The following is a 24,195-nucleotide window of genomic DNA, read 5'->3' on the forward strand; positions in this document are numbered from 1 at the left end:
GCCCGGGCGGTGTGTTTGGGATCATTGTCATGCTGAAAGACCCAGACACGTTTCATCTTCAATGCCCTTGCTGATGGAAGGAGGTTTTCACTCAAAATCTCACGATACATAGCCCCATTCATTCTTTCCTTTACACGGATCAGTCGTCCTGGTCCCTTTGCAGAAAAACAGCCCCAAAGCATGATGCTTCCACCCCCGTGCTTCACAGTAGGTATGGTGTTCTTTGGATGCAACTCAGCATTCCTTGTCCTCCAAACACAACGAGTTGAGTTTTTACGAAAAAGTTATATTTTGGTTTCATCTGACCATATGACATTCTCCCAATCTTCTTTGGGTCATCCAAATTCTCTCTAGAAAACTTCAGATGAGCCTGGACATGTACTGCCTGAAGCAGTGTTACTGATGGTAGGCTTTGTTACTTTGGTCCCAGCTCTCTGCAGGTCATTCACTAGGTCCCCCCATGTGGTTCTGGGATTTTTGCTCACCGTTCTTGTGATAATTTTGAACCCACGGGGTGAGATCTTGCGTGGAGCCCCAGATCGAGGGAGATTATCAGTGGTCTTGTATGTCTTCCATTTCCTAATAATTGCTCCCACAGTTGATTTCTTCAAACCAAGCTGCTTACCTATTGCAGATTCAGTCTTCCCAGCCTGGTGCAGGTCTACAATTTTGTTTCTGGTGTCCTTTGACAGATCTTTGGTCTTGGCCATAGTAGAGTTTGGAGTGTGACTGATTGAGGTTGTGGACAGGTGTCTTTTATACTGATAACAAGTTCAAACAGGTGCCATTAATACAGGTAACGAGTGGAGGACAGAGGAGCCTCTTAAAGAAGAAGTTACAGGTCTGTGAGAGCCAGAAATCTTGCTTGTTTGTAGGTGACCAAATACTTATTTTCCACCATAATTTGCAAATAAATTCATTAAAATGTGATTTTCTGGATTTTTTTTCTCCAAATTTTGTCTGTCATAGTTCAAGTGTACCTATGATGAAAATCACAGGCCTCTCTCATCTTTTTAAGTGGGAGAACTTGCACAATTGGTGGCTGACTAAATACTTTTTTGCCCCACTGTATTTAGAATTCAAGGCACACTTAACCAGCATGGCTACCACAGCATTCTGCAGCGATACGCCATCCCATCTGGTTTGCGCTTAGTGGGACTATCATTTGTTTTTAAACAGGACAATGACCCAACACACCTCCAGGCTATGTAAGGGCTATTTGAACACAAAGGAGAGTGATGGAGTGCTGCATCAGATGACCTGGCCTCCACAATCACCCAACCTCAACCCAATTGAGATGGTTCGGGATGAGTTGGACCGCAGAGTGAAGGGAAAGCAGCCAACAAGTGCTCAGCCTATGTGGGAACTCCTTCAAGACAATTGGAAAAGCATTCCAGGTGAAGCTGGTTGACAGAATGCCAAGAGTGTGCAAAGCTGTCATCAAGGCAAGGGGTGGCTGCTTCAAAGAATATAAAATATATTTTGATTTGTTTAACACTTTTTTGTTTCTACATGATTCCAGATGTGTTATTTCATAGTTTTAATATCTTCACTATTATTCTACAATGTAGAAAATAGTTAACATTAAGAAAAACCTTTGAATGAGTCGGTGTGTCCAAACTTTTGAATGGTACTGTGTGTTGCCATGACAATCTATTTTATCATCTCTACCCGTATAAAGCCCTATATTAGCTTTGATTTACAGTTGAAGACGGAAGTTTACACACACCAAATACATTTAAACTCAGTTTTTCACAATTCCTGACATTTAATCCTAGTAAAAATTCCCTGTCTTTAGGTCAGGTATGATCACCACTTTATTTTAAGAATGTGAAATGTCAGAATAATAGCAGAGAGAATTATTTATTTCAGCATTTATTTATTTAATCACAGTCCCAGTGGGTCAGAAGTTGACATACACTCAATTAGTATTTGGTAGCATTGCCTTTAAATTGTTTAACTTGGGTCAAACGTTTTGGGTAGCCTTCCACAAGCTTCCCACAATAAGTTGGGTGAATTTGGGCCCATTTCTCCTGACAGAGCTTGTGTAACCGAGTCAGGTTTGTAGGCCTCCTTGCTCACACACGCTTTTTCAGTTCTGCCCAAAAATGTTCTATGGGATTGAGGTCAGGGCTTTGTGATGGCCACTCCAATACCTTGACTTTGTTGTCCTTAAGCCATTTTGCCACAACTTTGGAAGTATGCTTGGGGTCATTGTTCGTTTGGAAGACACATTTGCGACCAAGCTTTAACTTCCTGATGTCTTGAGATGTTGCTTCAATATATCCACATAATTTTCCTCCTCATGATGCCATCTATTTTGTGAAGTGAACCAGTCCATCCTGCAGCAAAGCACCCCCAAAACATGATGCTGCCGCCATCCCATGTGCTTCACCGTTGGGAAGGTGGTCTTCGGCTTGCAAGCCTTCCCCCTTTTTCCTCCAAACATAAAAATGGTCATTATGGCCACCACAGTTCTATTTTTGTTTCATCAGACCAGAGGACATTTCTCCAAAAAGTACGATCTTTGTCCCATGTGCAGTTGCAAACCGTAGTCTGGCTTTTTTATGGCGGTTTTGGAGCAGTGGCTTCTTCCTTGCTGAGCGGCCTTTCAGGTTATGTCGATATAGGACTCGTTTAACTGTGGATATAGATGAACGTACCAAAGTACGTTCATCTCTAGGAGAGAGAACGCGTCTCCTTCAAGAGCCGTGTGACAGCTGCGTGGTCCCATGGTGTTTATACTTGCATACTATTGTTTGTAAAGATGAACGTGGTACCTTCAGGCATCTTGGAAATTTGTTCCCAAGGATGAACCAGACTTGGAGGTCTACAATTTTTCTGAGGTCTTGTCTAATTTCTTTGGATTTTCCCATGATGTCAAGCAAAGAGGCACTGAGTTTGAAGGTAGGCCTTGAAATACATCCACAGGTACACCCCCAATTGACTCAAATTATGTAAATTAGCCTATCAGAAGCTTCTAAAGCCATGACATACTTTTCTGGATTTTCCAACCTGTTTAAAGGCACAGTCAACTTAGTGTAACGGATGTGAAATGGCTAGCTAGTTAGCGGTGTTCGCGCTAAATAGCGTTTCAATCGTTGACGTCACTTGCTCTGAGACCTTGAAGTAGTAGTTCCCCTTGCTCTGCAAGGGCCGCGGCTTTTGTGGAGCGATGGGTAACGATGCTTCGTGGGTGACTGTTGTTAATGTGTGCAGAGGGTCCCTGGTTCGCGCCCGGGTATGGGCGAGGGGACGGTCTAAAGTTATACTGTTACATTAGTGTATGTAAACCTCTGACCCACTGGAATTGTGATACAGTGAATTATAAGTGAAATAATCTGTCTGTAAACAATTGTTGGAAAAATGACTTGTGTCATGCACAAAGTAGATGTCCTAACTGACTTGCCAAAACTATAGTTTGTTAACAAGAAATTTGTGGAGTGGTTGAAAAACTAGTTTTAATGACTCCAACCTAAGTGTATGTCATCTTCTGACTTCAGCTGTAGCTTGCCAGTAAATCAGGATAAAAACAGACCGAAGTGTAAAAATGTGTAGGTAGGTACATACAGTCAATGTAGAAGACATGTTTCCATTGGGATATGCAGTTCTACATCATTATCACTGAGACAGACAGAAGCGCACTTGAACCAGGAGATCAGCGGAGAAGACGGATCAATGCTGCTGCGACAATATGCTGACATTGGACATATACCTTATCTACTTTACACCACAAAAACATGTTAGCAAAGATTGTGCTCCAATGCATTATGATGTAGAAATGCTGATAGGAGAGCAAATTACATGACCCATCTGTATATGGTGGATACTTACATATGCATTGGCATACTCAATCTTTGCTCCTTTCAGCTCAGCCTTGAACTGTGTGAAAAACAGGTAGGACTTCCCTTGGGGTCTATTAACAAAGAGGAAGAGAGAAATCAACACAAATGAAGATAGGGATTAAATCACCACTGATGTTTTTATTCGATTTTTTTATTTCACCTTTATTTAACCAGGTAGGCCAGTTGAGAACAAGTTCTCATTTACAACTGTGACCTGGCCAAGATAAAGCACAATTGTTGACTCTGCTGTTAGTTATTCACTAGGCAAAGCCAAGATGAAAAACTGGAACTGCTTGACCTGAGATATCTCAGGTGAATGACCACCAAGTGACAGTTGAATGAATAAGTAATTCAGTGTACATGGAAATCTCTGCAGTCTAACTTCGATTGTTCAGTGTGACCTCACACCAGGGATTACAGTTTACCTCCACAAAGAGCAGGAGAACAGACTGTCGTCGTCGCTCAGGCCCACACTCATCAGCCATTGCTGTTAAAACAACATAACATGAAAACATGTTATATTATAATTTTGATTATGTATTCTTTAGGTATGTGAGTAGCATGGCACAGGTTAAAATGTACTTTCTGTTGATCTACTTTGGAATGTACTTTTAAACTGCACACTAAAACCTATGAATCCGTTTACTGCAGGTAGCATATGTTTCTACTCTAGACTAGAATGAAGTGTCCTATTTATTAGGTTGAAACTTAGATCAGGATACAACCTACCTCGTTGGTTCCCCCTTGTGATGCATACGTGAATGAACATTCATATTCTCTCTGTGAAAGTAGGAGGAATTAGTAGTCTGCACATTTTTCTTGATGATTAAATTGAGACTGGAATGATCATTAAAAGACAAAACGCATTATTTATTTGTAGGCCTAAGTGTTTGGAAGTCAAATCCGGTGTTAGGGAGTCAAACAATTTATAGCTCATTATTATTTCAAACATCTGCAATTTGTAATACAACGGGGCACTTTATTTTCAATATTTGTGATTTAACATAAAGACAACATGGATTGCGTCTCTGTCGGAAAATGTAGATATATTCTAGACCAATGAATAGCCTCCTTGTAGTACTCCGGTACTGACGTGTCAACATATCAGAGGTCGTTTCCTCATCATCATGCGACGACCAGAGACTTAAGAAAAAATGTTTTATCTACATAGGGTTTCAATTTGTGAGCGGTGCCATCATGTTCTTGGTTGTTATTTGAATTAGCTACCATATGTGAACAAACAGCAAGATAGTTTGCAGGGAACTATAACGTTACTCGGCAATTCGTATGCATATTTGTGCCACTTACAACCTTACAATGCAACATACACGACTTCACTAGCTGTCTAGTAGTACAATACTGTTTGTTGGCTGGATGTTGTGGCTAGCTATATTGCTTACCATTTTCTCAGAGAACGTGTGCACCATTCCGCCGGGTTTTACGTTGAATTCCACAGTTTTCGTTTGTTCATCAGCACTAGCCAATATAACTGTTGACGTTACAACCAACAAAGCAATAAATGCAAAGTTATTTTGCGCCATTTTGGTCTGCTGCTACTGACCGATAACTCATGCGAGTGCTCTGCCGAGTGTCGTCACAGGGAACTCAAAATAATTCAAGTGATGAGGGAATTAGTGAAAAACACGTTTTTGCTCTCAAATACACGAAACTTCCTGATGTTTTCAAATACAAACTGATATGTGGTTAAACAGTTTAATTTATTGTTCTTTTTCACCCTGCAGAAATCTAAATCTCCAATCAGTATCTCTCTGCGATAGTTCATTTTCACCACACGGGGGCGCCATTTTCTAAAAATACTGAGGCTGTTTTCTTGTCTCATCTTGCACTGGTGACTAAGTTGATTGTTCTTAAGTTCATCTACAGGAGAACCTCTATTTTACTTGATTGTTTGTTATTGTATTTTATTGTTTACAAGTCATCGAGAAAACCAAAACACAGTCCACAGGTCAATTATGAATAGTTCAACGGTCTTTGCAAGAATTCTACCACTTTTAATATAAAAAAATATTTTAAAGTGTTAATGTAAAGAAAATGTTAAAACCAATATTGTGAAAGTAGAATATTCAATATTATGAACCCATCTGCCCTGGTTCTATAGTAATAGGAAATAACAGTGGTATAGCAGTTGACTCTGTATGTATTTCTGGATCTGCACTGGCCAACGTCTCTGTTTATTTAAGTCTTGTCTGAGACTTTCATACACTCACCCCTACAAGCCCCTCTCCCTCCACTCTATAGAAGGCCATCCCGTTTCAGGTTCCTCACGTGCACTGGCTGAAACTGCACTGCTAATTCAGGGATACTTCACTGTGATCTTTGTCCGTGATTTATGTGGTGATGATGTATGGCGAGGGCCATAGGATGTGACAGAATGAACGGCAAGAATACAATGCACACTGCTTAAGTGTGTAGAAGAACAGTCACACTTTCTTATTGCTTCCAAAAGCTAACAATTAGGGTATTTCTAAACAAGTGTATTCCTGTCCAAGCTCAATAACAAACCTGCGTGTCTTCACTTCAGCACTACCCTGCTATGTCTGAGAGAGAGCAAGAGAATGAGCAAGACACAAGGGCAGCACTCACCTGACTCTATGGCCCTCTTCATTGAGCGTATTAGACAGATGGGAGACTTCTTGGCAGACGCTCATTTGTATGCTATAAATGTGGAACAACACTAGTATTTAGGACTGTATATAAACAAAAAATAACAGGATCATTAGTTTCAGTTCAGTTTGAAGAATTCCCCACCACCCCCAGCCCCATCCTGCTGGTCTCCCCACCCATCTCCTCTTCCCTGCCCAAAAATAATAGAATAACAGGATTTTACCATGGTAAAAATGACCCTGATGGCATATTGACTCTTTGGTATTTGCACAGGGACATTTATAAGTGCACATTTTTCTATTTCAAACAGGCTACTTGTTAAACTATATTGATGTGCAAATGGGTTTAACCAATAGAATCCCTTGTTCTGCCCAAGTAAACACTCTCTTTTTGAAGCATCAGACACTCAGCTGTATAACTCTAAAGAAACAAATAAGAAACATTTATTACATTTAAAAATACCCTGAGTTCCCAATGTTCCATGTTTTCTAGATATTCTACAAAAAGGTGCAATTATTTTATTTTTATATTCTTACTGATATTAGTAATAGCCTATTGAAAGCCCAAGCCTATCATATAGGTACTGTATACCCATTTAGCCCAAGCCCAAATATTGATTATTTATCTTTGAGGATGTTGTCTGTACATTGACAGTATAGTAACCACTACTGTATGTTTGACCAATGTCTCCCCCAGGTCTGGTCTGCTCTGGGATGGCTGTGTACAGTAAAGTACGTGAAGGATGGATCAGTCCTGCTGCTGATCTCAGCAGTTATCTGGCCTGATTCCTGGCTGACACTGTAGCCGTGAAATTTCTCTGCTCCTCGCCATTACCCAAAGGGCAGGCTGGAGCACCCAAACTGTAGCACATTACTGAGACTTAGCACGTTGGGCTCCCTGGGCAAACAACCGGCACCATCGCTCTCTCTCTCTGACATTCTGTCACACTTCAATTCACATCAGCACCTCTGTTTTTACCAAAGATGGCGTGAGCTACAACTGAGAGGCCATTTTTGGATGGAAGATGACAGAAATATCCCTCTGGTGGTTTGTGGACAGAGTTCAAGCACACAGTTAGTTTCCCTATGTACCCATCGAGAGTGAGTAACCCTTATACTTATTCATGTGTTTCTTGAAGGATGGTTTGTTACAAAATAGGGTTAATGATAAAAATAAGTAGATTTTCACTGTTTCACTAAGGATATGGGGCGATACTAGATGTACTCTGTGACCTCCACATCTTTGAAAGAAGGTTATCATAAATACTACAGAGCTATTTCCTCTTGTCAAGTTCTTAAAGGGGATGTGTTGATGGTTTTTCATGGAGCAGGTATTTTCATGGAGCAAGTTAAGCAGTGGCAACAGAGCCATTCCATAGACCATTTGCCTTTAATAAATGAGCTCCATCCAGCTGAACAAACCGGAGCCTCTTTTATTTCCATGGCATGTTTAAGATGACAAGGACATGAGGCAATGTGCTTAACGTGTAGTCCTTTCAATTTAACTCATGCTCAGTATTCCCCTGTTATAAACTCAAGAACAGGCACGACCTGTTACATTACTTCACCCAAATTGTTATCATTAATAATTCTAGGGTATTTGTAACTCGTTAAACCTTTTCCATTCCTGAATGGGACCCATCAGACAGAGGCTCTGGTTAACACTGCGGCTGAATGTAAACACATTTCAAGAGGCACTTGACATGGAGTTGACACCAGGGGAGTGGGTCCTCTAGACAGCTTTAATGACATACTGACATGGCAAAACACACGCAAGAGCAGCTTCCACGCTCAAGCCTTTAATTTTTCTTTCCCTTTCCAAGAAACACAATGTGCTAAGTTAGATAATTTCATACATTTCTGAGGCATGCCGTGTTTTCTTAAATAATTTAAGAAATCAACTTCTCTGCCCTCAAATGGTTTTGAGCTCAGCTTGAGTTAAACGCACTCCTGCCCCCATCATTACGCACACCTGCTTCACTCATCACACACAACAGTGAATCATTGGACTCACCTGGACTCAATCACCAGTTCTGATGCTGTTCCTGTCCTGTTCCATGTCTGTGCTAATTAAATGTTCACTCTCCATACCGCGTCTTTCTTTTCCCCAATGCAGTTAAGTCAAAACCACGCCCTGTTATTCAGAGGGGCATTCTACAACGCTTTAAGTGCTCTTCAAGTCCAGAAGTGAGTATCACGTAGTGCGAAATTTCAGTCACTGATTAATAACATTTGCCCTGGTATTTCAAGATTGAAAAATATAATAACAATATCTTGGACCGAGCTAGCCATTAATGTTCGTTAATACTCAAAGACAGATTCAATGGCTGTAGCATAGCATATTCGCCTGAATGATTAGCTAATAAATATTTGAGAAATTAGGAATAATAAGTATATGCTTTTACCTGATAATAGACTACTAATGATAATATAACAACTTCAAATACCTAGCTAGTAATATTAAGTAGCCTACGTTAACTTAGCTGACCTTCAATTTAGGGAATTCAGTTCTGAGACATTTTTACAACTCATTGAAACTCTGAAAATAAATGAATGGGCAAATGTTACCAAACATGATAATAATAGGCCTGCATTATGGTAGGCAAATAATTGTTAAATTACACTTTCCATCCTTACCTTGGAAGGTCACTGTCTCTGCGCTGATCGCCTGTGAGTGAGACAACGCTAGCTAGCCAATGGGAGCGTAGTAGAACGCCTCTCTGAATAACGGAGCGTGGTTTTGGCTTAACTGCGTTGGGAAAAAGAAAGACTCCGGAGACGTACCTGCTTCTCATCATCAGCGTTGGTTCTTATAAACTCAGCAATACAAGAAACGTCCTCTCACTGTCAACTGTGTTCATTTTCAGCAAACTTAACATGTGTAAATATTTGCATGAACATAACAAGATTCAAATCAAATCAAATTTTATTTGTCACATACACATGGTTAGCAGATGTTAATGCGAGTGTAGCGAAATGCTTGTAGAGAGTTAAAAATAAAGTTCGTTCAGAGCCATCGATGTGTCTGCTTGGGGGGGGATATATACGGCTGTGATTATAATCGAAGAGAATTCTCTTGGTAGATAATGCGGTCTACATTTGATTGTGAGGAATTCTAAATCAGGTGAACAGAAGGATTTGAGTTCCTGTATGTTTCTTTCATCACACCATGTCACGTTAGCCATAAGGCATACGCCCCCGCCCCTCTTCTTACCGGAAAGATGTTTGTTTCTGTCGGCGCGATGCGTGGAGAAACCCGTTGGCTGCACCGCCTCAGATAGCGTCTCTCCAGTGAGCCATGTTTCCGTGAAGCAAAGAACGTTGCAGTCTCTGATGTCCCTCTGGAATGCTACCCTTGCTCGGATTTCATAAACCTTGTTGTCAAGAGACTGGACATTGGCAAGAAGAATGCTAGGGAGTGGTGCACGGTGTGCCCGTCTCCGGAGTCTGACCAGAAGACTGCCTCGTTTCCCTCTTTTTCGGAGTCGTTTTTTTGGGTCGCTGCATGTAATCCACTCCGTTGTCCTGTTTGTATGGCAGAACACAGGATCCGCGTCGCGAAAAACATATTCTTGGTCGTACTGATGGTGAGTTGATGCTGATCTTATATTCAGTAGTTCTTCTCGACTGTATGTAATGAAACCTAAGATGACCTGGGGTACTAATGTAAGAAATAACACGTAAAAAAACAAAAAACTGCATAGTTTCCTAGGAACGCGAAGCGAGGCGGCCATCTCTGTCGGCGCCGATTCAACAACTGAGACATAAACTGAACAAGATCCACAGACATGTGACTAACAAAAATGTAATAATGTGTCCCTGAACAAAGGGGGGAGTTTTAAATAAGGCTCCAGTCATATTTGATATTTTTCTCAACATTTTTAGGCAAACTTTATTACAAAAGACAAATTCTCAAACTAAGAACTGCTGAAAAACTTCCTCAAAAACATACAATATCTATTTTCATTACAAAATAACCAAATATACTGTATATATTATTAAACCCAGTATATATACTGTTTGACAGTAGCAGTTGGTGTTATTATGCCTGCTGTAGTAGTTTGAATCTATAAAAGAAAGCAAAGAAATCCATGCATTTTATTATCCATCCATAGGAATATGGTACATATAATCACATAAATAAAGTACATACGTGTGGCTCATTTCACTAAGCAAAAACTTTAGGGTCAGTGCCTGGTTTACTGCATTTATTCTCCATCAAAATAGAAATGGCCTAAAGGAGACAAGAACACCATTGACTTTCTTGGAATAACCGTCAACTTGGGAAACAAAACAAACAAATTTGTTTGATTTGAAATGGCCTTTCGAAGACTTGTTATGTCTATGTTTGCACAGCACCATAGTATACATTTTAGCTTAGCATTATACTACTGTAACTTTGACATACTGTATACAACCTCCGCTGCTTTCATGCAGAACGTGCATGTCTTTATTACAAAGAGGATAACTTGTTAAATACTTACTGTAGCTAAGTACATCACAGCTCACACCTAAGAACATATGCATTGGATGATTTTAAAAAGCCAGAAAGTGCTTAAGGAAAGACAGGTGTCAATACTGACTTCAACAAAAAATATTGATACAAATCGATACATGTTACTCGTCTGGCTTGGTTATCATTGGCAGCCGTATGGTAGCAGAAAATGGTCCCCTCCATCAGAGCAATTTAGGGTTAACTCCTGTAGAATCAACACAAACCAATGATAAACAAACACATATTTCACAGTATCACAAATTAAATGTGTCTATCAATTATATACAGAAAGTCTTGTGACTTACCCAGTGATCCTACAGTTCCTGGCATGGACATAGCTTCCTGTGTACCTGATGTCACACTTCACTATGTTGTTTGAGAAATCTGACTCCTGCACTTGCATAGCTGGGTTTACCGTCACCTGAGATACATCGTGAGACAAGACGGGTCAATGACATGTTGCTAGTTTTGCTATATGTTTTGGACAACTGAAAAATGCCAGTGACAAAGAGCTGCATCTATCTGGTTTACAGTGAGCTCCAAAAGTATTGGGAAAGTGACACATATTTGTTGTTTTGGCTATGTACTCCAGCACTTTGGATTTGCAATGATACAATGAATATGAGCTTAAAGTGCAGATGGTCAGCTTTAATTTAAGGGTATTTTCCTCAATTTCGGGTGAAACGTTTGGAAATTAAAGCACTTTGTGTACATAGTCCACCCATTTAGGAGACCAATATTATGAGGACAAATTCACTTCTATGTGTATTAAAGTAGTCAAGTTTAGTATTTGGTCCCATGTTTCTAGCTCGTAATGATTACATTAAGCTTGTAACCCTACAAACTTGTTGGATGCATTTGCTGTTTGTTTTGGTTGTGTTTCAGATTATTTTGTGCGCAATGGAAATGAATGTTATAACGATCTGGGTGTCGTGGATGTTAAGTCAGGCGCAGGAAACAGAGAGTTCAAGGTAGTGCTCTTTAATGCACACACGGCGAACATAGGCCACCCCACGAAACACTGGGTGCTAAAAAACAAATGCCCCAAACACGGGGACTAAAACAGTCCAGAAAAACCCACGAACAGGAACAAACACGGGGACTAAAACAGTCCAGAAAAACCCACGAACAGGAACATACACGGGGACTAAAACAGTCCAGAAAAACCCACGAACAGGAACATACACGGGGACTAAAACAGTCCAGAAAAACCCACAAACAGGAACAAACACGTTCGTCTCCAACATACACAAATGTTACAACAAACAATCCCGCACAAAGAAACAGGCGGGCCGGCTGACTAATAAAGCCCAACTAATCACCACAAACGCATAACCGGTGTAACCAATAAACAGACAAAGGAGGGGGAGGAAAGAATCAGTGGCAGCTAGTAGGCCTGCGACAACGACCACCGAGCGCCACCCGAACGGGAAGAGGAGCCCTGACAAATGTGAAATAATGTATTGTGTCATTTTGGAGTCACTTTTATTGTAAATAAGAATAGAATATGTTTCTAAACACTTCTACACTAATGTGGATGCTACCATGATTACAGATAGTCATGAATTAATTGTGAATAATGATGACAGACACACAAATATCATAACCCTCAAAAATGCTTACCTCCCCTGTTATTGTAATGGTTAGCAGGTCTTGGGGGTATGATATTGTGCGTCTGTAACTTTCTCACTCATCATTATTCACGATTAATTCAGGACTATCCGAATACTAAACTTTTGACTATTTTACTACACATATAAGTGGATTTCCCCCAATACTTTTGGTCCCCTAAACTGAAGGGACTATGTACAAAAAGTGATGTAATTTCTAAACGGTTCACCTGATATGTATGGAAATACCCTCAAATTAAAGCTGACAGTCTGCACTTTAACCTCATTGCACTTTAACCTCATTGTATCATTTCAAATCCAAAGTGCTGAAGTACAGAGCTAATACTGCCCCAATATTTTTGTAGCGCACTGTATATCTGTCTCTTCCTTAAAGTGGCTATAGTGTTACCTTGAGAATATAGTTTCCTGGTGGCACGTCTGTGATGTCAATCCACTGGCAATCAATGTTGGCATTGTAGGTATCATAGCAACCAGGACCCAATCCCTGTACCAAACATGTGATTAAAAACATATAACAAACTGATTGGTTGATCAATTGATCAATTAAACTATCAGAACCTGTGTGTGTGCTGTGCAGGCGAAGCGTCGGCGGACTCCCGGGTCACAGCTCGTGTCCTCCAGACAGAAGCTGGCCTTGTGTCCCTCTGCCACCTTCCTGCCTGTGATGACATCCAGCAGGTCATAGTTACTGAAGGCCTCCATGCTGTGGTAGTGCTGGTGGCAGCTGTGCCATTCCCATTGGTGTCTGGGTTTGACTGGGAGGAAGTCGGCAGTCCCCTGGTTCTTCACCCTCTGAGGAAACCTCAGTAGAGTCCTGTAGTCGATGTCTCTGACACCTGGTCGATACGCTGACCTTGGGGGAGAGAAATAAAAAATACAAATAACAGACTGTACATAATGACTAGGGTCAGGAGTTTTTCCTGACAATGTCACCTGACCATAACTTTCTTGGTCAGAAAAAACTCCTGGCCCCAATTATTACAGGTAAGGGCATGGACCGTAATTTGAATTATCATTAATGACAGCTTAATAACAAGTTAGTAACAGTTCACGTATTATGCTTTAGAAGACACTGAGGAGGAGGCTTGAGGTGTATTTGGGACAGTTTAACATTCCCCTCAGGAATCCACAGCCTTTCATTTGAAGTTTATTTTACTTGGCAGAGCAGAGATACAGAGGGAAAAATCGAGGTCGGCTGCCAGATTGTATGGTACTGTCATTATACTGTTATTTCCAAATGGGCCAGTGCCAAGGAAGTCTGGTCGACACAACCTGCCTGATGTCTACCACTAATCAAACAAATGACTGTATATGTCAAATATGATTAATTTGTGTAATAATACATTGATGATGCCAATATAAATGTTTTAGTGGTTTTGATCTTACACATTGATATGTGTAATCAATAATAAAACATGAACTCCTACCGTGACAGACAGTTTTCCTCTCCTGCACATCTCAGGGCATACATCTGAACCCGTTGAATATAAGAAGCAGCTTGGATATAGTAGGGGTCAGGGACAAGGTCTGGGAGACCTGGGGAAGAGGAATCACAATCCATCCGTGTTAGCTGTATGATTTACAAGGGTGTGTGAGGGTTGTTGTAACCTACCACATTTGTATTTTTATCAACAAGAGAGTCTGAAGTGTTTTATGTATTGTTTGTAATATTCTGTACTTTTATCTGGATGTAAAAATATGTCTGCATAATGCAAACAAATGGCCCTGTGTAAAATAGAACACCTTACTATATAAGATATAGAAAAGCTAGCCTAATTTTCACATACTGTCTACCTTACCGTTATGAAATAATCTGGTGCCATAGCCTGTTCCCGGTGGAAGACGCACAGGTTCTCTGGTTCTTCCGTTATAAAAAACAGAATTTTGGTGGTTTTTATTTGGGTCCGTGGGATCATCATCATAATCACCTATCATATTATTACTTTCAACCCTCCTCGGTTGCTGGGGCTGCGAGCGAGTGATGTGCGCCTCCACGCCATTGTTAGAAAGCGCACTCAGCGCAGTTGGAGATGTATTTGATTCTGGAGCTGGAATGCGTCTGGACGAGGGAATAGAATCCGCTGCTTGGGCAATGCGCTGGGCACGTTGTCTGTTGTCTGCATCCTCGGAATTATTCACGTAGCCAGATGTGGGTGGGTGGGCTGATGCTTCTGGGGTCTCATGTCGCGCTTGGCTCGTGCCCTGATCATGCGCATTCTCTTCGCTTTTGACCGGTGACACAGAGACCTGTCGCGGAACCGGCAGGCTGACATCAACCCGAGTAGTGTTTCGTCCTCCCCTCGGTATCCCACTGCCTGAGAACTCCTGGAGAGACCCGGAATCAGTACCGTTGGAAGTGGAACCGGTGCCTCCTTGGGGAGGGGGACGCGCTCCTGGGTATCCCGCCACCGGCACCGTGTCCCTCGGGGAAGGTGGGTGACGTATATTGAAATCATTATTGGTGGTCAGATAGAGCTGAGCAGGTAGTTTCCTCGCCGGTGCGAGATATTCAGACCCCGTGCTGAGTAAACTATACATCCGACCGTTGTTCTCCCATTGGATTCTGTGTCTCCATGGCCCCATTCGCGCACGTAAATGGTGCTGTCCAGTGCTTAAACTAACCAGAACACAAAGCAGGCAAAAAAGTAGAAAAGAGAACCTCTCCATGGCAAAAAGTATTGCAACTACACAAAACACTTCGTAAATTTGTCACTTCAGTACAAATGTAATCTAAGTGATGCTGGGGTACGGGTGATGTTTTGTACACACTTGATTCTGTCAGGGAGTTGCGCACCACATCTCCATAGTGACATTCAGGTGAACTACTTGGAGTGGAAATGTAGGCACTCACTTTCATATAATTAGTTTGTCTACGCATGCACAGAGAGGGGCAAGGGCTTATTTTACAGACACCATGTTTAACTTAACCGTTTCGTCACCATATCGGGCGTGTTATTACAACTAGGCTATTTGTTCAGTAGGCCTATAAGTAAATTTTCCGCATAAGCGGTAGCCCTTTCTCAGAGCACGTTGAGATTTTTTGCTGAAAATGCAAGATTACATTTTTTTTTAATTAAGTGGTTTTAGTAAAAACAAATGTGTCCCTGATTAGTCATCCAACTTTTTTGTATATTTCTTTTGCGTCATGACGCAATGACCTCTTGGCAATTGGGAACTTCACAACAACTGACTGATAGTCATCATAAGCAATACGTTCTATACGTGGATTAAATTGAAACCTTCATAATAGGGGAATAGAACATGTGTTTTATAATAGGTGCTATTTGCATCATGAAAATAAGCACACATGCAGGTGGCGCGCACTGCTGCTGCATGGCTCTTTGAGATCCATTCACCCTGTTTATTTTAACGGTAAATGCCACATTGGAAAAGCACACAGTGGGGCGGGCCTTGTATTACCTCACACCACCTCTCTGAAATACAGAACCATGCAGCTGAGGGATAAGAATAGGGGTTATCGAGTTCTGTTTCTCTTTGACTCTCCACTCTGGTCCCTCGATTACCTCACGTCTGCCACCTGATGGCAGTGGGCCTATAGGGAAAGTATTTACTGAGTTTAAAAAACACATTGCGCCTGACCTGGTTAAGGAAAACTACACAATTCCTGCCATACGACCTATCGTCAAGTCTACCGCAGTGTCGTTCTAAAGAAGGCTGCATCCGTTGTATAAAAGCAACAGACCACGTTGTTCAACTGGTCACCAGTTATTCTACCTCGAGTTGAATACGAAATAAAGTAGTAAGTAATTAAATAAATAAAGTTTGTGGTCTATCAAAACACATGTAAACATGTAAAACAAATGTTTTTATTGGCACACTAGATAAAAAGTAGGCATACGGCCTATGCCTTCAGGTCAAACCAGGTATTTAAAGGTCACAGCAGAGAATTGTAATACAAACATCTGACCATGTAACTTACCTCAACTATGTAGTTTACTTTTTGTGGTTACCATACCTTTCACTTTTTATGTCGTGTTCTTCTGTGCACTCCAATGAAGGATAACGGAGGTGATGTCCGCAGCTCCGAGGACTAATTAAAAAGCGTTGCAAAACCTCCCTTGTACTTCATCCAAACTTGATGTGTTTTATTTGGAAAGGAAACTACTGGTAAACTCTACAATACATGCGGCTACCAACGTCAGGTGTAGTTCAGCATTAAAGCGCATTGGGACACCAAACCCATCATGGATATACACACAACGGAGTGGCTATACACAAATGCAAGGTGAAGTACATCTCAAATAAAGCTCTATCTTTCGATCTCAATCCATAATGGATTTTATTAACCTTATAATTAACAATCTTATTACTCAACAATAATCCAAACAGCAGGCTAATCTTCTACAATTAACTACAATTCCCAATGACAGATCTTGGTTCCAATGTTGCCCATATGAAATGGAACTAACCTACAGTCGCATCTTATCAAGCTTTTCCCTAGTGTCTCACTTTAATAAGCTGCCAAGTAAAAATGGCAAGATAATTATTTATCCATTTTCAAGGGAGTAATGCAAATTGTGCAGAGTAGGGACTCATTTACTGCTGAATGATAATGCCAATGCCAGTCTTTCAGATGGCCAATGCCTATGCTTAAGGTTTTAAATACATTACTTTACCCAGACGTGAACTGTCGTTACATAAGACCATGAAACTGATTGGTATCTTACTCAATGGCTCATGATGTTTGCCATACACTCCATGACCTAAAGTATGTGGACACCTACTTGTCGAACATCTCATTCAAAAATCATGGACATTAATATGGAGTTGGTCCCCCCTTTGCTGCTATAACAGCCTCCACTCTTATGGTTAGGCTTTCCACTAGATGTTGGAACATTGCTGCAGGGACTTGCTTCCATTCAGCCACAAGAGCATTAGTGAGGTTGGTCGCTGATGTTGGGTGATTAGACCTGGTTCGCAGTCGGCGTTCCAATTCATGATGGGGTTGAGGTCAGGGCTCTGTGCAGGCCAGTCAAGTTCTTCCATACCAATCTCAACAAACCCTTTCTGTATTGACCTTCTTTGTGCACGGTGGCAATGTCATGCTGAAACAGGAAAGGGCCTTCCCCCGACTGTTGACATAAAGTTGGAAGCACAGAATCGTCTAGCATGTCAGTGTATGCTGTAGCGTTAAGATTTCCCTTCACTGGAAGTAAGGGGCCTAGCCTGAACCATTGAACATAGTGATCTTAGGCTGTGAGTGGCTGCTCGGCCATGGAAACCTTTTTCATGAAGCTTCCGACGAACTGTTTTTGTGCTGACGTTGCTTCAGGAGGCAGATTTTTACGCTCTTCACGCTTCAGCGGTCCCATTTTGTGAGCTTGTGTGGCCTACCACTTCAAGGCTGAGCAGTTGTTGCTCCTAGAACCTTCCACTTCACAATAACAGCACTTACAGTTGCCCGGGGAAACTCTAGCAGGGCAGAAATTTGACGAACTGACTTGTTGGAAAGGTGGCATCCTTTTATGTCACTGAGCTCTTCAGTAAGGCCATTCTACTGCCAATGTTTGTCAATGGAGGTTGCATGGCGGTGTGCTCAATTTTATACACATGTCAGCAACGGGTGTGTCTGAAATAGTCAAATCCACTCATTTGAACGGGTGTCCACATACTTTTGTATATATAGTTTATATCACCATGGAAGTCTTGGATGCTGTCGAACAGTGAGAACTCTTCCTGCCTCAAAGATCTGTTACTGTACACGTCAGATCTGTTACATGAAGCCTTCACATCAGATATGTTACAGTGCAGAAATCTTAGAATAGTCTGCAGTGAAGAGTGCTAATTGGCCCTGTCCCATGGCGGTATACAGTACAGTAAAATACAGTATGAATGCCTGTGTGATATGAATTGCAAGATGAATAGCAAGAGGATTATGTAAGCTATTGCTTGCACATGTGCTTACAATGACTCCATGACCACTTCTGTGTGATACCATTTATTAAACAGCTCAGTGTCAATATAACTCATATATCATCATATGTTGTGCAAGGTGACAGAGGGTAGGGACAGAGGATAGGGACGATAGGTTACCATACCATAGGTTTCCATGGAAAGGCAGGTGGGTTATTGTGCGTAATTGTTTCCACTCATTATATACTTAATTGAAAGGGTGTAAAGTGGCTTCATTAGAGCCTCCCCTTCCCCTGCTTTGTCCTCCTCTGATGCATTGTGGCTGGACAAGAGGCAGGCTAGGGAGCTACCTGTCAGTCAGGAGGGTAGCTTCGGGCAACAGGCCAGTTATGCTGTGGATAAGAGCATGGGGGTGTCCATCTTTGTAAAAGTAATATATCTCCTCCCCTGACATTGCGTGAATCCCAGCTCATTATAAACACACAGCCTGCCTATGTCCAGAAGCACTCAGAGCCTTCCAGCAATGTGTCTGTCTTCCAGAGGGCAACCATTGCAGGGTCAGCTGGCTACAACTGGATGCGTGTCAACAGTTCCTCACAGCCCTTCCCTCTGTCAACAGGTTTTATTTAAGGTCATGGTGTCGCACCCTGATCTGTTTCACCTGTCTTTGTGATTGTCTCCACCCCCCTCCAGTTGTCACCCATCTTCCCAATTATCCCCTGTGTATTTATACCTGTGTTTTCTGTTTGTCTGTTGCCAGTTTGTCTTGTTTGTCAAGTCAACCAGTGGTTTTGTGTCTCAGCTCCTGATTTTCCCAGTCTCTCTTTTCTCGCCCTCCCGGTTTTGACTCTTGCCTGTCCTGACTCTGAGCCCGCCTGCCTTACCACTCTGCCTGCCTGCCGACCTGTACCTTTGCCCCACCTCTGGTTTACTGACCGCTGCCTGCCTTAACCTATATTGCCTGCCCCTGTTGGATTATTAAACCATTGTTAATTCGACGTTGTCTGCATCTGGGTCTTACCTCCATACCTGATAAATGGGCTTCAATAGGGCACAGGTTACAGGTAGCATTTCAGGTAGAACTCAGGAATGTCACTTTGTTAGATGTGAGAAGTTGCTATAAGAAACCATACTATTACCATGTTCTTACCACTTTATTCTGTGTTGTAAAGTGTTGCCATAAATTAAACAAATGATGAAACCAGACAATATTCTATGTAAACAGCTCCTCTTGTCATCGGTAATCAGATATTTATATTCATTTCAAACAAGGTGCAGTTTAGCCATTTGTTCAGAATTTTTTTGGTACTTCATTGTGGTATAATAACAATGACTGTTATAATTGTTGACAAGCTTGGTAGCTATAAATGGTGATCCGTCTAGAATAAAAAGAAACGCACACCTATTAAGACGAGGTGCTGGCTAGCGGAGTAGAAAACTTGAAATAAAAGAGAGCCGCACACTCTAGGAGCTCAGATGCAATAATTTAATTACCAACGTTTCGACAGCCAAGCTGTCTTCATCAGGGTATCAAATGATACATTAATGATGATCCGACCATGGTCATGTAGTGACATTATTAAAACCATACAACTGTCTGTATTGGTGCTTCAATAGCTTAACCTTATGCCAAACATCATACCACAAACTATTGGCATGCAGTTTCCCCTTGATTTAATACAGAATGTTGTGTACTGTAGATGCTATTCAGGTACGCATAGAATGATGGATGTACAACAGAGTTTATACACTTTTCCCTCTGAAAAGTTCCTCCAGGAAATTGTCTAGACAGGATTTGTTGTTGTTAGGTTAAGATTTAATATAGACCTTACTGTAAAGCAGCTTTGAATAATTCAAGCACTGTTACTGTAGGGTGTGTGTGTGGAAACGCTGATTAAAGCTGGCTTATGTACCATGGACATGTGTATATTTCCATGAGATCGGTAGAAATCTTAGCAGGGTCCATGTTGGTGTTGAGAGTACAGTTCACACAACGACACCTATCACGTCCTCACGGTATGGTCTCCAGGTTACACAACACTGCAAGACACTTGGTACGTATTCATATAGGGGACATAACACATAGTGTTGTGTCTTTAGTATAATTAAAGGTGAATACTGTTATTTTATAAAATCAATTCTCTGTAATTATTATTAAGTGATTAAATTAATCATGTAAATGTCATTAACTAGGAAATCGGGCCACCACCGAAAATCTTCAGATTACAAATTTAGAATTTTCCGAATATAACTCTTCAGATATTTTAATATCTGATCAATTACTCTTCTATTAATTAATTATTATTAACTTCCGTCAGTCTCATTTCAAAGAATTCTTGATTATCTGTACGAATCCAGCCTGAATCATGAATCATCCATACACCAATTGGCTTAATCATTTATTTACTAACTAACTAAATAATCACAAATGCATAAACAAACAAACAGTCGATATTGGTTACTAACAATGATAGTGAAGATTCCCTAATGGGCTAAGCCGGTATGACGTCTTGGTGGACAAAGGAAAGGGGGTGTGGACCGATAAAGGAGCGGGAAAGACAAAATGGCTTCACTACACAAAGTGGATAATTATATTCATTGAAATGCTAATCCTTTGCACATGAACGCTCGTTCATTCGGGAATAATTCCAATCAATATATTTACGCTCATATGTCATTGTTGTCTTCTCTGTTGGAATCGTTGGTCCGTCTGCTGGAGAGTCAGTTCATCAGAGAGTGGATGAAGGTCTATCGGCGGCTCCTGATAGTGTCTGTTGTAATGGGTACATCAGGCATCCATTGTTCTTAGATTAGATGTTTCGGCGGTTGCCGGCATTTGCATCCCAGGTTTACATCATTTCTAGCTGCAGACTAGTAATTAGTATCTAAGATTTGCTCTTATTCTGTAGGGATCGATAGTCTCAGAGTTTAACCATTGCCAGCCGTGTAGCCAATGCACCACGTGGTATGGTTTTCTAGTCTCGGTACTCAACTATTCGCAATCACAGCTCACGCTGTGGGTTTGCTTAGTCTGAAGAGGATTTCCTCAGGATGGGTTTTTATTCGTAACAATAGAAAAGGCCGGTTCCATGACGCCTGATCATGTCTGTGCTCACTGGGGCATGGCTGCTGACTAGTGAAAGTACAGAGAATTAAATTCTCTCAAATTAAAAGGTTAACATTACGTGACATTTCACAAATAGTTTCATCTTTACTCATTGATTTTATAGAAGAATTAGATGCAAACCCCATAATTGAGAAAAGTACACATTCAGAGATATAGTTATGTGTGTTTCCTCTCCTCCGTGAAGTCAGTGAGAGAGGGGGAAGCCACGACCTACACTCAGAAAGGGCCACGTCATGACAGTCCCCCCCTGGTGGTTTGGATCTTGTGATTATCCTACAAATCAACATAAAAATAATGACCATGTGATGTCCTGTTTGTAGATCATCGTTGCAGTCCCCCTCTGGTGGTTGAACTTGGTAGGCTTTCTGAAAGCGGAGCAGTCCACCACAATGATGTCCCACTCTAGTGGTTTACCTTGGTGGGTTTCCTGGAAGTTGCAAAGTACCACAGGAATGGCCAGGGGATGTCCTGGTTGATGATCACCGTTGCGGTCTGGTGGTTTACCTTGGTAGGATTTCTGCAAATGGAACAGGCCGCCACAAGGATGGGCAGCGGGTGTCCGGATTGTGATAGCCGTTCCAGAACCGTCGTCTGGTCGTCCAGACTGGAAGATCTGGGCAGTAACTTAGGCAGATGTTAACAACGCACACACACTCACTAAATATATAATTACATTAATTCCCCAATGAATGGCGTTGTGGCACTAAGTGATGGTTGTATGTGGACTTTGTTTATGGCTCTATCACTTCCTAAATGTCAAAGGAACTGAACTCATAAACATAAAAGAAAGCATAAACAAAAAATGTACCAAATATAGTTATTACACCTTAATAAGTTTTTAAAATTTGTACTATTTTTTACATTGTAGAATAATAGTGAAGACATCAAAACTATGAAATAACACGTATGGAATCATGTAGTAACCAAAAAAGTGTTAAACAAATCCAAATGTATTATATATTTGAGATTTTCACTCTTGACATTCTCTCCATCAGCTTCATGAGGAGTGTTTTTCCAACAGTCTTGAAGTAGTTCCCACATATGCTGAGCACTTGCTGTCTGCTTTTCCTTCACTCTGCGGTCCAACTCATCCCAAACCATCTCAATTGGGTTGAGGTCGTGTGATTGTGGAAGCCTGGTCATCTGATGCAGCACTCCATCATTATACTTCTTGGTAAAATAGCCCTTACACAACAAGGAGGAGTGTTGGGTCATTGTCCTGTTGAAAAACAAATGATAGTCCCACTAAGCGCAAACCAGATGGGATGGCATATCAATGCAGAATGCTGTGGGAGCCATGCTGGTTAAGTGTGCCTTGAATTCTAAATAAATCACTGACAGTGTTACCAGCAAGGCACCATCACACCTCCTCCTCCATGCTTCATGGTGGGAACCACACACACAGAGATCCACCGTTAATCTACTCTACTTCTCACAAAGACACAGTGGTTGGAAACAAAAATCTCAAATTTGGACTCATCAGACCAAAGGACAGACTTCCACAAGTCGAATGTCCATTGCTCGTGTCAAAAGTTTGGACACACCTAGTCATTCCAGAGTTTTTCTTTATTTTTACTATTTTTCTACATTGTAGAATACTAGTGAAGACATCAAAACTATGGAACAACACATATAGAATAATGTAGTAACCAAAAAAGTGTTAAACAAATCTAAATATATTTCATATTTGAGATTCTTCAAACTAGCCACCCTTTGCCTTGATGACAGCTTTGCACACACTTGGCATTCTCTCAACCAGCTTCACCTGGAATGCACTTCCAACAGTCTTGAAGGAGTTCCCACCAAAGGGTGGCTACTTTGAATAATCTAAAATGTCAAATTTAATTAGATTTATTTAACACTTTTTTGGTTTCATAGTTTTGATGTCTTCAATATTATTTTACAGTATATAAAATAGTAAAAATAAAGAAAAACCCTTGAATGAGTAGAAGTCCAAACATTTGACAGGTACTGTAAATCAAAACATTCAGAACAAAATGTATTGTACCAGTCTTTCATGTAGAAACAATTCTGTATTCCATTCTTCACATATGATAGCCTACCAAGGCCATTGCATATGCGTTAGTTCAAAACACCACAATACTTCTCACTACTATGAGTAAACAGATACAGTATTTGTGTTGCGAGTCATACGTGACTGCAATTGTTTTGATAGGACAATGTAATTGGCTGCACTATGTCATTTGCTGAAGGCCATTCTTAATTTAGATCCATGTGTGTGACTGACCAGTGACCAACTCTGCCTCTGTCACTAATACAGCTGAGCTGATGTAACTGCCCGTTTTTTTTTTAACAGAGCCGGGAGGCTCATGTGATACTCGTTAGAGTGGATGTGGACGTGTGTGTCACGACTGTGACAATAGCTTCATTTGAACCCCAACAAGCACCTGTTCGGGAAGTCCAGCATTGCTTCAAGTCAACTCAGTGAACACCTGGACACCCTTACTTTTATGCTAATGCAAATGTAACTGTAATTTTCTCAACAAGTTCGATTCAAGTGTAAGCTATCCATACATTCTGAATGTGTGAAAGATATTCATTACAGCAATTTGTCAATTAGAAATTGAAGAATACAGGT

At 41.1% G+C, this 24,195-nt stretch overlaps 2 protein-coding genes across 2 annotated transcripts in view; both read right to left on the bottom strand.

Moving 5' to 3' along the window:
- The window catches only part of LOC109889171 (myeloid-derived growth factor-like), a 9,290-nt gene extending 3,748 nt beyond the window's left edge, over positions 1 to 5,542 (bottom strand). Inside the window, exons 1-4 of the mRNA XM_020480393.2 lie at positions 5,246 to 5,542; positions 4,575 to 4,625; positions 4,271 to 4,332; positions 3,835 to 3,916 (exon numbers count right to left, since the gene is read on the bottom strand). Coding sequence (XP_020335982.1) covers positions 3,835 to 3,916; positions 4,271 to 4,332; positions 4,575 to 4,625; positions 5,246 to 5,386 — 336 coding nt within the window. The 5' untranslated portion in view covers positions 5,387 to 5,542. The remainder of the gene's footprint in view (positions 1 to 3,834; positions 3,917 to 4,270; positions 4,333 to 4,574; positions 4,626 to 5,245) is intronic.
- A 5,723-nt stretch (positions 5,543 to 11,265) lies between these two features.
- LOC109888539 (protein-lysine 6-oxidase-like) lies at positions 11,266 to 15,386 on the bottom strand. Its single transcript, XM_020479708.2, has 5 exons — positions 14,395 to 15,386; positions 14,023 to 14,131; positions 13,154 to 13,448; positions 12,984 to 13,079; positions 11,266 to 11,385 (listed from the first exon to the last, which is right to left on the bottom strand). Exons 1-5 carry the CDS (start codon positions 15,260 to 15,262, stop codon positions 11,266 to 11,268), a joined length of 1,488 nt encoding a protein of 495 aa, XP_020335297.1. The 5' UTR covers positions 15,263 to 15,386.
- Positions 15,387 to 24,195: the final 8,809 nt, after the last annotated feature.

Source organism: Oncorhynchus kisutch, linkage group LG4 (genome assembly GCF_002021735.2).
Source record: "Oncorhynchus kisutch isolate 150728-3 linkage group LG4, Okis_V2, whole genome shotgun sequence".
NCBI classification, from domain to species: domain Eukaryota; kingdom Metazoa; phylum Chordata; class Actinopteri; order Salmoniformes; family Salmonidae; genus Oncorhynchus; species Oncorhynchus kisutch.

What these genes read in the sequence shown, in the direction of transcription:
- LOC109888539 (XM_020479708.2), bottom strand. Translation starts at nt 15,262, where the DNA reads ATGGAGAGGTTCTCTTTTCTACTTTTTTGCCTGCTTTGTGTTCTGGTT. An exon ending in CCTGCACAGCACACACACAG is followed by an intron (nt 13,080 to 13,153) that starts GTTCTGATAGTT and finishes TGTTTGGTACAG; the next exon opens with GGATTGGGTCCTGGTTGCTA. An exon ending in CAGGAAACTATATTCTCAAG is followed by an intron (nt 11,386 to 12,983) that starts GTAACACTATAG and finishes GATGTATCTCAG; the next exon opens with GTGACGGTAAACCCAGCTAT.